This window comes from Sinocyclocheilus anshuiensis, unplaced genomic scaffold, assembly GCF_001515605.1.
Source record: "Sinocyclocheilus anshuiensis isolate Anshui unplaced genomic scaffold, SAMN03320099.WGS_v1.1 scaffold988, whole genome shotgun sequence".
In the NCBI taxonomy this organism is placed as follows: domain Eukaryota; kingdom Metazoa; phylum Chordata; class Actinopteri; order Cypriniformes; family Cyprinidae; genus Sinocyclocheilus; species Sinocyclocheilus anshuiensis.
Window position 1 is genome coordinate 192,598 of NW_015548246.1, and position 13,279 is coordinate 205,876.

Below are 13,279 nucleotides of genomic sequence, written 5' to 3' on the forward strand. Positions count from 1 at the left end.
ACACACACACACACACACACTCACACACACACACACACACACACACACTCACTCACTCTCACACACAAACACACACACACACACACACACACACACACACACACACAAACAAACACACACACACCTGTCCCAACTCCTCATTGAGGTCTGATGTGTTGACTTGAGCCTTCTGGTCGCTCTCTTCATGGTACAGGTCCAAGTCCCAGCCAATGAAAAAAGAGCCCAGAAACTTCTGCAGCTCAACGGTCACGTACAGCGAGATAGGGATTATGAAGTTGTACAACACCAGGAAAGCCAGGAAGTCAGAAATAAACTTCAAAATCTGCAAGGAGAAAATCACCAGCGGTCTTAACGAATCCTACTAGTTTTTGGGCCATCAAAGAGCCACCAGGTGTCACACAGTATGACTTTTAAATGTAAAATAACCGAGTGTAGAGACTTTATAGTAACCTGACTGCTGTTTCTCTCCTGATCGGTCTTCTGATTGTAAAATGGCTCGTCCCACTTGTTCTCTGCCTGCCAGGCGTACTTCAAAATGGTGCTGAGGATGGCTTCAAACAGCAGAATGCCCAAGTAAATGATGAGAAATGTATTCATGGATCTGCACGAGAGACGAGAGAGATGATATGGTAAAATGAGAAGGAAACAGTGGAAATGGAAATGACGAAACACATACTTCTCTACTGCAGAGCGTTTCTGGGATTTGCACTTGTAGTTCAGAGCCATCTTGGACTCCATGCCCGTATATACCGCCACACCTGCATGACGCAACACCAGTTATACTCGAACCATCACAACATTTTGATGAACCATTAAAAACACAAACTTTTTTGGGAGTAAAGTGCAGTCATAAGTTGCGAGACAAGTTAATAAGTAAATAAGGTCCATTTTGAATTCATATTGATTTCAAAAGTTCTAAGTTGGACTTTAAAAAATGGTGTGAATGCCGTACCAAAGATTTCTTTGGTGTTTTTTAATCTTGCTCCTCGAAGCAGGAGGTTCTCTGGTCCTAAGGGTCTAAAAAGAATAACCAAAAAATATAAATAAACAAATAAATAAATGTAAAAATACACAAATACTTAAACATAAAGGGCCAGATTTAATTCCAAAACAGCGCCGATGGGAGGGGAAAATTCTGCGAGTGATTTACTAACAATGCACACATTAAAGAACACAGACGCATCCAGATCATTTCCATAATGACCAGCGCAGTCTCCCAAGCGCAGCGCAAATGTTTTTTTTTGGGCATTAAATAATGGCGCAAATACCAGTAATTTGACGAGCGCAAACATTAGTAAATCACGTTGTGTGATTAATTTAAATACTCTCCTTCCATAAATTTTGCGTCTGAAAGGGAAACTCCTACAAATGCATATTCAATGGTCAAGTGCAAAAATAATTGTGTCCACGCCTTTTCAGCACTAATTCGTCACTGCGCGTAAATCCTGACAGTACTATTTTAACGCCAAAAGACGGCGTAAAAATAATTGTCCACGCCTTTTCAGCACTAATTCGTCACTGTGCGTAAATCCTGACAGTACTATTTTAACGCCAAAAGACGGTTTGCGTCTATATATATATAGATAGATAGATAGATAGATAGATAGATAGTCAAAACTATATTAATCTCAGATTTGAAGCTGGTCTTACCTGACTATCTCCTCTCCTTGTTGGGTTACTGTTATTCTTCCGACAAACCTGAGAAGAGAGAACGTGCTGCGTCAGGACTTACAGAACTGATAATAGCATCAAATCGACTGTGTTTGAGCAGCATTGTAAAGCAGTGTGTGAGGAGGATTTGGGTGGATCTGATTCTGTAAGGTACCTGTATAAGTCTGCCTCGGGCTGCTGGCACTCCACCACCGCCTGCAGAGACTCCAGCCGCGACACCGACTGTGACACCGCCGTTTCTGGCACCGAATAGTGCGTCTGCACATCAGCAGAGAGAACACATTCAGTGTTACAGTCTGATACTTCTCACTTCTTTCTTAATAGCACATTACTCATTGCTTAGTAAAACACTGTATAGACAGCAGACACATATCTGCTTGTCAAATAAACTAAGATATCTGGATATTCAATTATTTTTACTAAGATATCTCATATTAGCCAGACACGAACAGAGAATGTGTGTTTGTTTTTTCATCGAGCAGTATTTGTGAAGTGGTAAAACATTGGGGGTGAGCGATAAGCAAATATCTATTTGACAAAATGGGGGGAAAAAAATGGAAACCTAAAAAAAAAAACGTTGCTGTGCAACATGGTGACGAAAACTTATCGTTTGCATGCGTTTCAAGCATTGCGGTTTAAAACCAAGGGATTTTAAGCTGCTGAAATGCAATCAGTGGCGAAGGAGAACTCATTTCACTAGAGACTGTTTCTCAGTGCTTGAAAGGTAAAATAAACACTTGTATGGGTCAAAATGCCCATCTTTGCAACTATCCATGTAAACACAGTAATTTAAGTCTTAAGTGAAAGCAAACGGCTGAGAAAGAAAACACATGTAACAGTATATTGGATCCGGGCAGCTCTTAAAGTGACAGCAGTCTAATATTCGTGCTTTCTGGCATTCATGTTAATCAAACAACAAAAGAGAAAAAATCTCTAACTGCTCTTGACTAAATCACTTTTGTTACTTTAGTAAGAAGAAAAATAAATTTAATTTACACAGTGAAGAATATGCAATGTTTTTATTCATTTGATTACTTTATACAATGTATGTAGCATTTCTTATTTGTTCTACTGTCGTTTTTTTCTGCCATATTGTTTGTAATTTTTAATATTGCTTTTAATATTAGTTTCTTATTCTTATTTAATCATTGACTGTTTACTTGTATTCAGTGAGCTAGTTTTTTTTTTTAATTTAGGCTAGAATTAGTTTGTGACATTTACACTGGTGACAATAATTATTAAATTTCTATGGTATCAAGAATTTATATCATAAAGACCTTATTTAAAATAACTATATTGTGATATACTGCATATCGTTACTGTGAAATAAAATTACTCATATCGTGAAATTTTAAATTTAAAATTATCGTGGGATTTTGGTCCCATCGCCCACCCCTAATCATAAATGATAATTTCCAAAAGAATGGTAGACCACAAATATGATAAACACTTTTTTATTATTATTTAAATAGTCACAAACATTGCAATGAAACACCTTAATAAATAACTACAGTACAAGGAGAAAATTATATAAAGAAACTAAAAAAATCTCAAAATACTATTTTAGAAAGAATCTCTAAGTAATACATCTCCAAGTAATAAATCTCTTAATAATAGATCTGTAAAACTATTTTGACCAAACTGAATGATGTCTAAATGACCTTTAAACAAACAAACAAACCGTTTCATCTATTTATTAAGATGCATTTATCATTGTTCTGCAATTTCTGAGGGTGAAATCCAGTCATTTTAATAAGAATGCACACAATTGTGAATTTCACATGAGGGCGAAAAATTCTCACACATACTTGGCAACTGGCTTTCACACTGATTCACCGCACTGACCAACAGAAAGCTGTTTGGTTTAAAACTGACTTCTGTGTGAGCTACACTAATGCCAATATGCAATGGACATTTTTTTTTACCCGAAAATTTGCTGAAATTTCTATTTAATTGATCTATTTAAAATAATTATTTATTTCATTTGGCAATCTTTTTAATACAACGTTTTTTTTTTTTTTTCATTTTAGAAACAAGCGTTTTCTTAAATTTTAAAGCTTCTCATCACAAGATTTGGACAGCCTTTCCTGACATACTGAAAATCTTTTTGACGACTCTATTTATATACTCGATATTAAAGCATGGCTAATCCAGACATTACTCAGCATTTCTTGAGGTAATTCACTCAGTGTGATTGCTTCTCGCTGCATGTTTGTCACAAGCTCAGGGAGGTAAAAGTGACAGCAGAGCTTAGTGGAGGACCAGTTCGACAAAACCAGTCAGAAAATACACTCAAGAGTTTAGTTCCACAAGCCTTCAGTACACAAAAAAAAATGCTTCGAGATGGGCGTCGCTGAAAGTAACAACAACTTTGGTGAGTCACATGTTTATTCAGTAACCACTCTGATAAATTCAGTAAGATGCTATTGTTTATGAGCAGAAAACACAGACCTTCAGGTTAGTCTCTCCGTCTAGGCTGGCAGTGGTGATGTGGCACGTCCCCTCGGCCCGATCTGATGATAAGAGCACCAGATCTGCAGGAAACGTCTCATCTTTGGCTACTCTCACAATATCACCCACCTACGAGAACACAGGAGGAACATCAACCCACGTGACATGACAAGGATGTCTGAATTGCTGAAACAGCACATCCTAAAGTCACCGTGTTTATTAACATGACTGTAGGGATATGGAAGCGTTTCTAATATTTGAAAGCATCTGTTGTTGTTAGTCTGGCATGATTAGCAATGGGATCCCGGTGCTGTTGGCTGAAACTCACTCTGATATTCTTGGATCGGGTTTGGACCAGACTGCCGCTGCGCACGACAAACACAGGTGCTCCGTTCACTTCATTGTCAGCTTTGTGCCGCAGCCAGTCTTCATATCCCTGTATTTGTGAGTGGGATTATGACAAACAGACCACTAATCGGTTATCCTGCAATCAAACAGGCACAACACTGCGTACACGTCATGATCCGTGAACATGAGCTGCCAAAACACGCTTGTACGCTCACCTGTTTGATGGCAGTTACTGTGATGACAAAAAACAGGGGAAGTCCACTAGTTATAGGGGAAGTGGGTGTGTCTATCATTAACTGTAAGGGAGAAAGAGGATCTGGTTAGAAACAGGGCAGACCTGTAGTATGTGGTGTCACATACTGCCTTTACCCTCCACGGACATATATCACCTTTGAGAGAACAAGGTTTAACATTTGAGCTGTACACTCTCAGAAAAAAGCTCTAAAGCTGCCACTGGGGCAGTAGCATTTCAAAAGGGATAGTTCACCCAAAAATGAAAATTCTGTCATTAATTACTCACCCTCATGTCGTTCTAAACCCAGTCGTTCTAAACGTCCAGAAACGTAGCAAGGTTTCCTTGCTACGTTTCTGAGCCTTGATCGTGTAAGGATCCTTGCTCTCTATGGGAGGATCAGAGATCTCTCAGATTTCATCAAAAATATCTTAATTTGTGGTCCGAAGATGAATGGAGTTCTTATGGGTTTAGAACGACATGAGGGTGAGTAATTAATGACAGAATTTTCATTTTTAGGTGAACTATCCCTTTAATTTACCCCAAAGGGGGTGTATACAAGTACCTTAATGGTACATATTTGTACCTTTCAATAAAGGCACTGCCCCATTGACAGCTTTTGTACCTTTTTTCTGAGAGTACGATCTATTATAAATTCACACAATATTTGTATACCCGCCAATTTATAAAGTTTAAATATGGATATTTTTCTTGCACAAACGCATCAATTCACTTCAGAAGGCCTTTATTAAGCCCCCCGAGCTGTGTGGAGCACTTTTTATGATGGATGGATGTACTTTTCTGCTTCAAAATCTCGAGCACCACTCACTGCTATTATAAAGCTTGGAAGAGACAGGGCATTTTTTAATATAATTCTGATTGTATTGGTCTAAAAGAAGAAAGCCGAATACACCTAGGATGGCTTGAGGGTGAGTAAATCATGGGGTAATTTTCATTTTAGGGTGAACTATCCCTTTAAAGGTGCGGTCACATGTTCCATAGTTCTGCAAATTTCCCCATGCAAAATCCAGTCGTTTCAGTAGGAATCCATGCAATTGAGAGTGAATTCAGAGCATAATATAATGTGTTACTTCAGGCAAGCATGATTTCATGCTCACATGACTATCAGTTGGATGACACATCACCAGCAATATGTGGACATTGTTTGTTGTACTTTAACAACCAAGGTGTTTGTAGTGGACAATCTTTACTTACAGGAACCGTTTCCCAACACTGATGTTGCTGAACCTGTATTATTTTTCCAAGCCAAGGATTACGGAGCTAAAATAGTCTCAAAATATATTTACAAAATATGATCCACAAATGCCTAAGCTAATTTACATGACCAGAAAGTTGACATATTTGCAGACAGCAATTCTCAAACTCATTACCTCAATCATATTCACTAAATATTGTGAATGTGAATTAGATTACGAGTTTGTGAACTGCTGTTTCAAATGCGAATGTGAATTAGCCTACACATTCCTTTTCAGAATTCATTTTGAGACTAATTTCGGTCTCAAAGTACATTAGCTCTGCTGTGTCGTCACACAAGGAACAAGAAACACAAGGACGATCTGGGCTTACCTGAACCAAGAAGATAATGAGAAAATAAAAATTGGCGATTCTTCTGAACTGCTCAAACAAATTCTTGGGGATGAAGTTCCATATGGTGTACTACAAAGAGAAAGCAAAACAGCGTGGAGGATTTTACTGCCAAATTCTCAACAGGAGCAGGGAAACACATGCACACGTGAGTCAAATGATTGCAGATCTTTTTTTTTTTTTTGACCTTTTCACATTCAAGCTTTCAGAAGAATCTGCTCCTACCTTGGAGGAAATGATCCTGTTGTCTGAAAACCTCTGAGGAATATAATGGCCATGCTGTGGGAACTTGTTTGCTATGTAAACTGTGCGTGTGTCACTCTGATGGGGAGGGTCGAAGCCCTAGAAAAGATGAGGAGAGACGGGTCAGTCAGTGTGACAGACAGACAGGCCAGAGACATCAACAACTGCTATTTAATATTTCACCTACAGCAATAGATAATATCATACTAGCTATTGGTGAAACAGTGACAGAATCTTAAAGCTTATGGAAAACAGTACGCTGAAGAAGCCGAGAGACTGATGGGAAGGCATAACACTCTGCCAAAGTCATTATTAATTCAGTTAGTGTGCAGCAAACGATTCATTACGGGAGGCACTTCCACAGTACATGAGAGCTAAATCACTTACTATTGAACTCCTATTGCTTTCTGACTTTCTTTTTGGTCTGCGGGCCAGACGCACATACTGTATGTGACTGAGTGCGTGATCAGAAGCCAGATATTGCGATATTTGACGATATGGCCAAAAAAACTATCCCGGTAAAACTTTTCATATCAGTCGATATCGATAATCATCACGATACATTTCAAATCTTGGATTGGAAAATTCAAGATTGAAAAGCCTTCTGACTGTACCTTTGCGCAGTGTTTCTGCTGTTTGTCAGCGCTGTTTTATCTGGCTTTAAACTAGTTTAAATCACAGAGTCATTTGTGTTCTGCACTGAATTCAAGCGCTTCACACTGGATATCCCAGCGCTGTTTAGTGCCACGTGACCGAGACTCATCAGTGTGTAAACGCATCTGCTCTAGCTAAGCTTGCGCTGCCATTTAAACGGTCCGCATGGCGCTCTTCAAATAACTACTGCTGTTTCGTTGCGCTTTTGCCACATAAACATTATATCGAACATAATCGAATTCTTGTTATCGTTTTATCGAGGAAAATTATCTCACGATAATTATCGTTCTCATTTTATCACCCAGCCCCATTTTTAAGAAAGGTTTCTTAAGATAAATTATCTTTGTAAGAATGTTCCTGATTGCAATTCTTGCCAAATTTTTAGGGTGCCAAATATTTTCTTAATAACAAAAAGAAAAAAACAGCTTTTGGCATTATCTGACTGTATGCTGGTTCTCGTCGAAGACTCGCTGATCAACTCAATGGAAAAACATCGCAAATATCATATTTAGCAGATTACCATAATAATCACAAGCATGCATGAAGGCTATTTTCTGGCTTGACTGGAGTTCAGCACTCGGTGCAGTGTATTTTAAATGGTCACTTTAGATGTTTAGATGTCTACATCTAGAGACAGGCTCTTTAATTCACCATGATTGTTTACATTATCAATAGTATATAATGTTATGATTCTTGACATCTGAAACAACCCAATAAATGAACATCTGACCTTTAGGGATTCAAGGCAAGTTGGAGGTTTTCTTAACTTTAAGCGGATATTTATGATGATTTTTAAAAACATTAATTTCAGGAATTCAATTTTTGCTAAAGTTTTGTCTTCAGAAAATCTAAAAATCCAGTCATTTCAATAGAAATACACACAACAGAGTTTTGCATGACGTGAGGGCCGAAAAGTTCCCCACACAGATTCCGCTCATGTTCAAGTTGGTCGCAGTGTTGACCAACAGGAAGAAGCTTGGTTTGAAAGTGACTTCCATGTGAACTGTACTTCATACATCACTACTGACAGTAGAAAAAGGACCTCTTTAAAATTAATATTTAAAGTTAGAAAAAAAAAAACTAGCAGTTAAGAATAATTTCATTCTTAAGAATCCTTTGTAAATCCAGTCCCACATTCCTGTATCGGTTGAATTTCCTCACACTTAACAACATGTAATGGCTTTGGTTTGTGGAACATGTGATGGCTCTTTGCATAGACACAAACTCTCAGTCAGCCTAGTGCTTTATGCAAATGTTTCTGCAGCAGCACACTGGAAATATTCTCTGAACCCTGAGTCTCTGACAGATGGTGTCTGTGCTGAGTGTCTTCCATTGACTCCTGCCCAGAGGAGGCTGGGAAATCTCCTTCCTGTATGTTACACTGCCACATCACCCGACCCCATTGGCAACACATGCGTTCAATTACAGTCTGAATCTTTTGACTGAACCTTTGTGTGTTTCCATCCCATTTCCCCTCTGCACTTTCCAAGAGTAAGATGCTGGAACACATTCTGTGTGCCAACATGAACATCTTGTGCTGCTTTTTCAAAACTGATGCATGTATGCAGGGCCGACCTTAGGGGGGTGCAACTGGTGTGGTCGCACCGGGCCCCGCGCTTGAGGGGGCCCCGCGGTGAACGGACTATATAATCACCAGTCATTTCTGTTGTGTGTTGTGTTATTGAGAAAATAGTGCAAAGCACACATATCTGGTGTGGTCGCCCCGCGCTTGAGGGGGCCCCGCGGTGAACGTACTATATAATCACCAGTCATTTGTGTTGTGTGTTGTGTTATTGAGAAAATAGTGCAAAGCACACATATCTAAAGTGGCAGTGAAACAGAAGTAGCGACGGATCTTTTCTTCTGTATTTGGACCCCATTGTAAAACATGGATAATTAATTCTCAATAAGATCTGTAATTTTAAGTATTAAGAAAAACGTTGCGATGAAGTGAATTTTCATTTCATGCCTTCTTTATACTCCTCTAACCACCTTTTCCAGCAGCGACAACGTTGAAATATTCGCAAACATTATACCTTTGTGTAGCTATGTTAAACATCTGTTCGAATAAGAACTTCAGAGAGGCTTTTACTTCTATGCTTCCAAAAACAGGCTTTGAGAGTTTTTGTTGTTTTTTTTTGTGCAATTTTTGTTTGTATAGTTCATATAACCAGTTCACAATATGTCTTGCAGCTTTATCTGTGGTCAAGGAGATTCAGTTCAGTTGGAAAACACATTTTGACCTGTTTATGTGTTGCTTTTTACATCCTGAATTAGGGGATGTTACTATCAACATGTTTTGAAATGGCCATTTTGTGTATGTTTTTTAAGTAAGGTGAAATTTTAAATAAGCATCTGCTTTATAAATAGTTTAAATTTCATCATTAAAAACAGTAACAACTGTTTGCTGACAAACTTTTTAAAACATTAGCATAATCTAGAATTATTGGAAACCAGGAACCAGGTAATTTTTGGAATTTTGCTGTTTTAGCTTTTGAGTTTTACATAATGTAGAGACGTACAGTAATATTATGAATTATAAACTAGATGAGTAAATGAGTAAAATAAACCATGTGTTTGAGTTGACATTCTCTTGATTTGTGCTTTTAGGTGAAAGTGCAATAATTTTGATGAAATGTAAAAAGAAATTTCTCAAATGACATAAATTAGGGCTGGACAATAATTCAATATCAATATACAGTATATCGCAATATATATATATATATTTTTTTTTTTTCAATAACGGTGATGATTTTTAAACACATTTCCGACATTTCTATATACATTACCAGTGTTTCCCATACATTGATTTATGACAGTTTGACTTAAACATGAGCACTGCACGTTTCAAAATAAAAACACGGCGAGGGTGTTATATATGAATGTATCTCTTAAAGGTGCAATAGGTGATTGTCTTCTGAAACATTTTTTGTTATGCTGGTTGAAAGTCTCTTCACATCCCGATAGCAATCATTAAGTTAAGCGGTCTAAATGTATTTATCTGTATTTATACAAGAAATGTTTGTCCAATCAAAATGCTCGGTCCGAGCGTTTTAATTGGCTTTCCTACCTGCATGTCAACATATGTATTTGCATACCTCTGCGCACCCTGTTCGCACAGACAGGATACGTCATCAGCGCGTTCTCGCACGCTGTGCAGCGAGAATGGCAAACAAACATCAACAACCATCTTCCTTCCTGGTATTGTAATACTTTTACTAACTGTACTATAAAGTTTTCTCACCGGTGAATGACACATGTAGCCCAACGCGGTTCCCAATTCCAGTCCTCGCGCCTCCCCGCTCTGCATATTTTGCATGTCTCGCTTAGTTAACAAACCCGATTCAGATAATTAGCTCGTTAGAAGTGAGCTACGTGCATAAACTGTGTTCCGATTGACATGCTCCCTACACAGTGTTCTTTGCGCCCTACTCCCTGAGCAGGGGAAATCCGTTTGTTTACTTCACTTCGAAATATTCCTTCACAGATTTGCACTGTGCACACAGACGAAACTTACTAGAGAAGTGTGACATAATTACGGATGTAACGATTCACTCAACTCACGATTCGATTCACGGTTTTGATTTCACGATACGATTAAATATTTGTTTTTTTAACAAAATGAGATTTAAAACAAATTATAAATTAAATGTGTCCTTTTATTATTGCTTGGAAAAAATGCTGCACATTTCTTTGTGAAATTGAAATATAACACTATAATAATATACTAATATAGCACTTGCATATTACTCTCTGTAAATAAATACTATTTAATTTTACGTCTCGCACACTTTAATGCCCTTTGTATGGAACATATATGCTCACTTCGAACTGGAATAATGGCGGAATATCCGGTGATGTCCACTTCGCAGGGCACTTACGGTCGAATAGAACAAACGTTGCACGTCGATAAGAGATCAGAGATCAGATCACATCATGCCCATTCAAAGCGAGGCCATGTGGATTTTGAATGCAGCTTCCAATAGACAAAAAATGTTGTCTCGTCAGAAACAACAAAGTGCAACGTGTGTACGAATCTGTAAAATATTAATTTCATACTGTAAACAGCTTCAGTAATTTTAATGGGAGTTTTTGAGAGTGCATGAACTAGACTGTCAGTGAAAATGTTCTTTGATAATGTAAATGTTCTTTGCTCTCTTTCTGTAGTAAACAAAGCAGTGCTGCACTTATGAACTTTAATATGCGTTATACAGAGGCAAGATGAAAAGAAAAAAATACCATCTAAACTTTTCTAAAGACAGTAAGTTCCCCTCAGACATGCATTCATATAAACTCCTACACCTAAATGAATCGCGATTTGTTTAGCATCTCAACCGATTTGAATCGTCACATATTTGAATCGATTTTCAACCGGCTTGCGGTTAATCGTTACATCCCTAGACATAATATATCTCTGTAAATAAATACTATTTAATTTTACGTCTCGCACACTTTAATGCCCTTTGTATGGAACATATATGCTCACTTCGAACTGGAATAATGGCGGAATATCCGGTGATGTCCACTTCGCAGGGCACTTACGGTCGAATAGAACAAACGTTGCACGTCGATAAGAGATCAGAGATCAGATCACATCATGCCCATTCAAAGCGAGGCCATGTGGATTTTGAATGCAGCTTCCAATAGACAAAAAATGTTGTCTCGTCAGAAACAACAAAGTGCAACGTGTGTACGAATCTGTAAAATATTAATTTCATACTGTAAACAGCTTCAGTAATTTTAATGGGAGTTTTTGAGAGTGCATGAACTAGACTGTCAGTGAAAATGTTCTTTGATAATGTAAATGTTCTCTGCTCTCTTTCTGTACAATGAAAGTGTTATGATTAGTAGCCTAACTTGCAATGCTTTTATTCACATTGACTTTCAATGTTAAATTCACATTAAATATAAAGTCGTATTAAAAATGTTATGGCATGACACCCATATCTGTTAATTAAGTGTGTGTTCAGGGGCGTGGCTTTGGACAGCGATTGCAGGGAGGGTGGGTCGTTCGCTTTCAGTGCTATCAGGCTAAAGTTAGCATTATCCGAGATCTCCTACTGCACCTTTAAGGGAACTGGCAGTCTTCAAAAAAAGTTTCGAAGGCATTTTCATTTTATCTGATAAAGTAGCATTCATGATTACAGCCATTACTGGGGAAACCGCTGTTTCTACCACTCTAACTCTAACTAACTAAAACTTCTACTAAACCAAAAGTGAGCTGACAAAGTGACAAAATTAACACTACTTGTAAGGCAGTGTAAGTAACTGATTTGGATTCACAACTTATTTCAATATATTTTGACACTGACTAAGCACAGAAAACAGAGCTGTATTGTTAAAAAGAAAAATAAGAAGATAAAGAAAAACAATGCAGAGGGATATCTGACACAGGACCTGGTCTTTGTGCAAAACTCAAACAACTTCTGTGTCGCATGACTCTTCTCTTTCAGTTGTGTTAATAGCATTTGTGTGTGTGTGTGTGCTGATAATCCACATTATAGAAATAATGAAACACAGACTGTAATAATTCAGCACAACAGCAGAATGAGGCGGCTAATCAAGTATATCAAATTAATTGGATAGCTGATAGCTGATCCTTAAACAGAAAAGCTTGTAAATATCCGCTGAGGTGACCAAAGCAGAGCGCCAAATAAATCTGAGGCACAGCTGCATGACGCTTCCCTTTCCTGCTCCATGGCTAAATTTACTCTTAATTCAGAGTTATTTAACAAAGGCAGTTTGAGAGGGCGCTCATCTGCTCTGCGTATTATGTAACAGTCTGTGACTTTCACTGTGAAGAATGAGTCTGCTGCTCCACTAAAGCACCTTTAATTAAACATTCATTTGGGAAGCGGCAGCTAATGAGATGAGCGGTCAGGAAGGCCATCACTGACTCACAGCTACTTTCTTATCCTGGAGTGACCCGTCTAAAAGCCCAAATGAGCGCCTAAACATCAGCATCTCACACACTCACAGCAGCTTGTTTAGTGTGAAACATTTGGCTAACTTGGACCAAGCACAAAGGATTAAAGGGGTCATATGATGCTGCTAAAAAGAACATTATTTTGTGTA

The 13,279-nt window shown here is 38.1% G+C and overlaps 1 protein-coding gene across 1 annotated transcript in view; it reads right to left on the reverse strand.

Moving 5' to 3' along the window:
- Positions 1-13,279, reverse strand: part of atp11b (ATPase phospholipid transporting 11B) — a 74,511-nt gene that overhangs the window by 44,651 nt on the left and 16,581 nt on the right. Inside the window, exons 2-12 of the mRNA XM_016442704.1 lie at positions 6,533-6,649; positions 6,290-6,379; positions 4,686-4,766; positions 4,451-4,558; positions 4,123-4,251; positions 1,826-1,929; positions 1,651-1,698; positions 953-1,017; positions 677-758; positions 451-601; positions 125-322 (exon numbers count right to left, since the gene is read on the reverse strand). Of these exons, the coding sequence (XP_016298190.1) occupies positions 125-322; positions 451-601; positions 677-758; positions 953-1,017; positions 1,651-1,698; positions 1,826-1,929; positions 4,123-4,251; positions 4,451-4,558; positions 4,686-4,766; positions 6,290-6,379; positions 6,533-6,649 (1,173 nt within the window). The remainder of the gene's footprint in view (positions 1-124; positions 323-450; positions 602-676; positions 759-952; positions 1,018-1,650; positions 1,699-1,825; positions 1,930-4,122; positions 4,252-4,450; positions 4,559-4,685; positions 4,767-6,289; positions 6,380-6,532; positions 6,650-13,279) is intronic.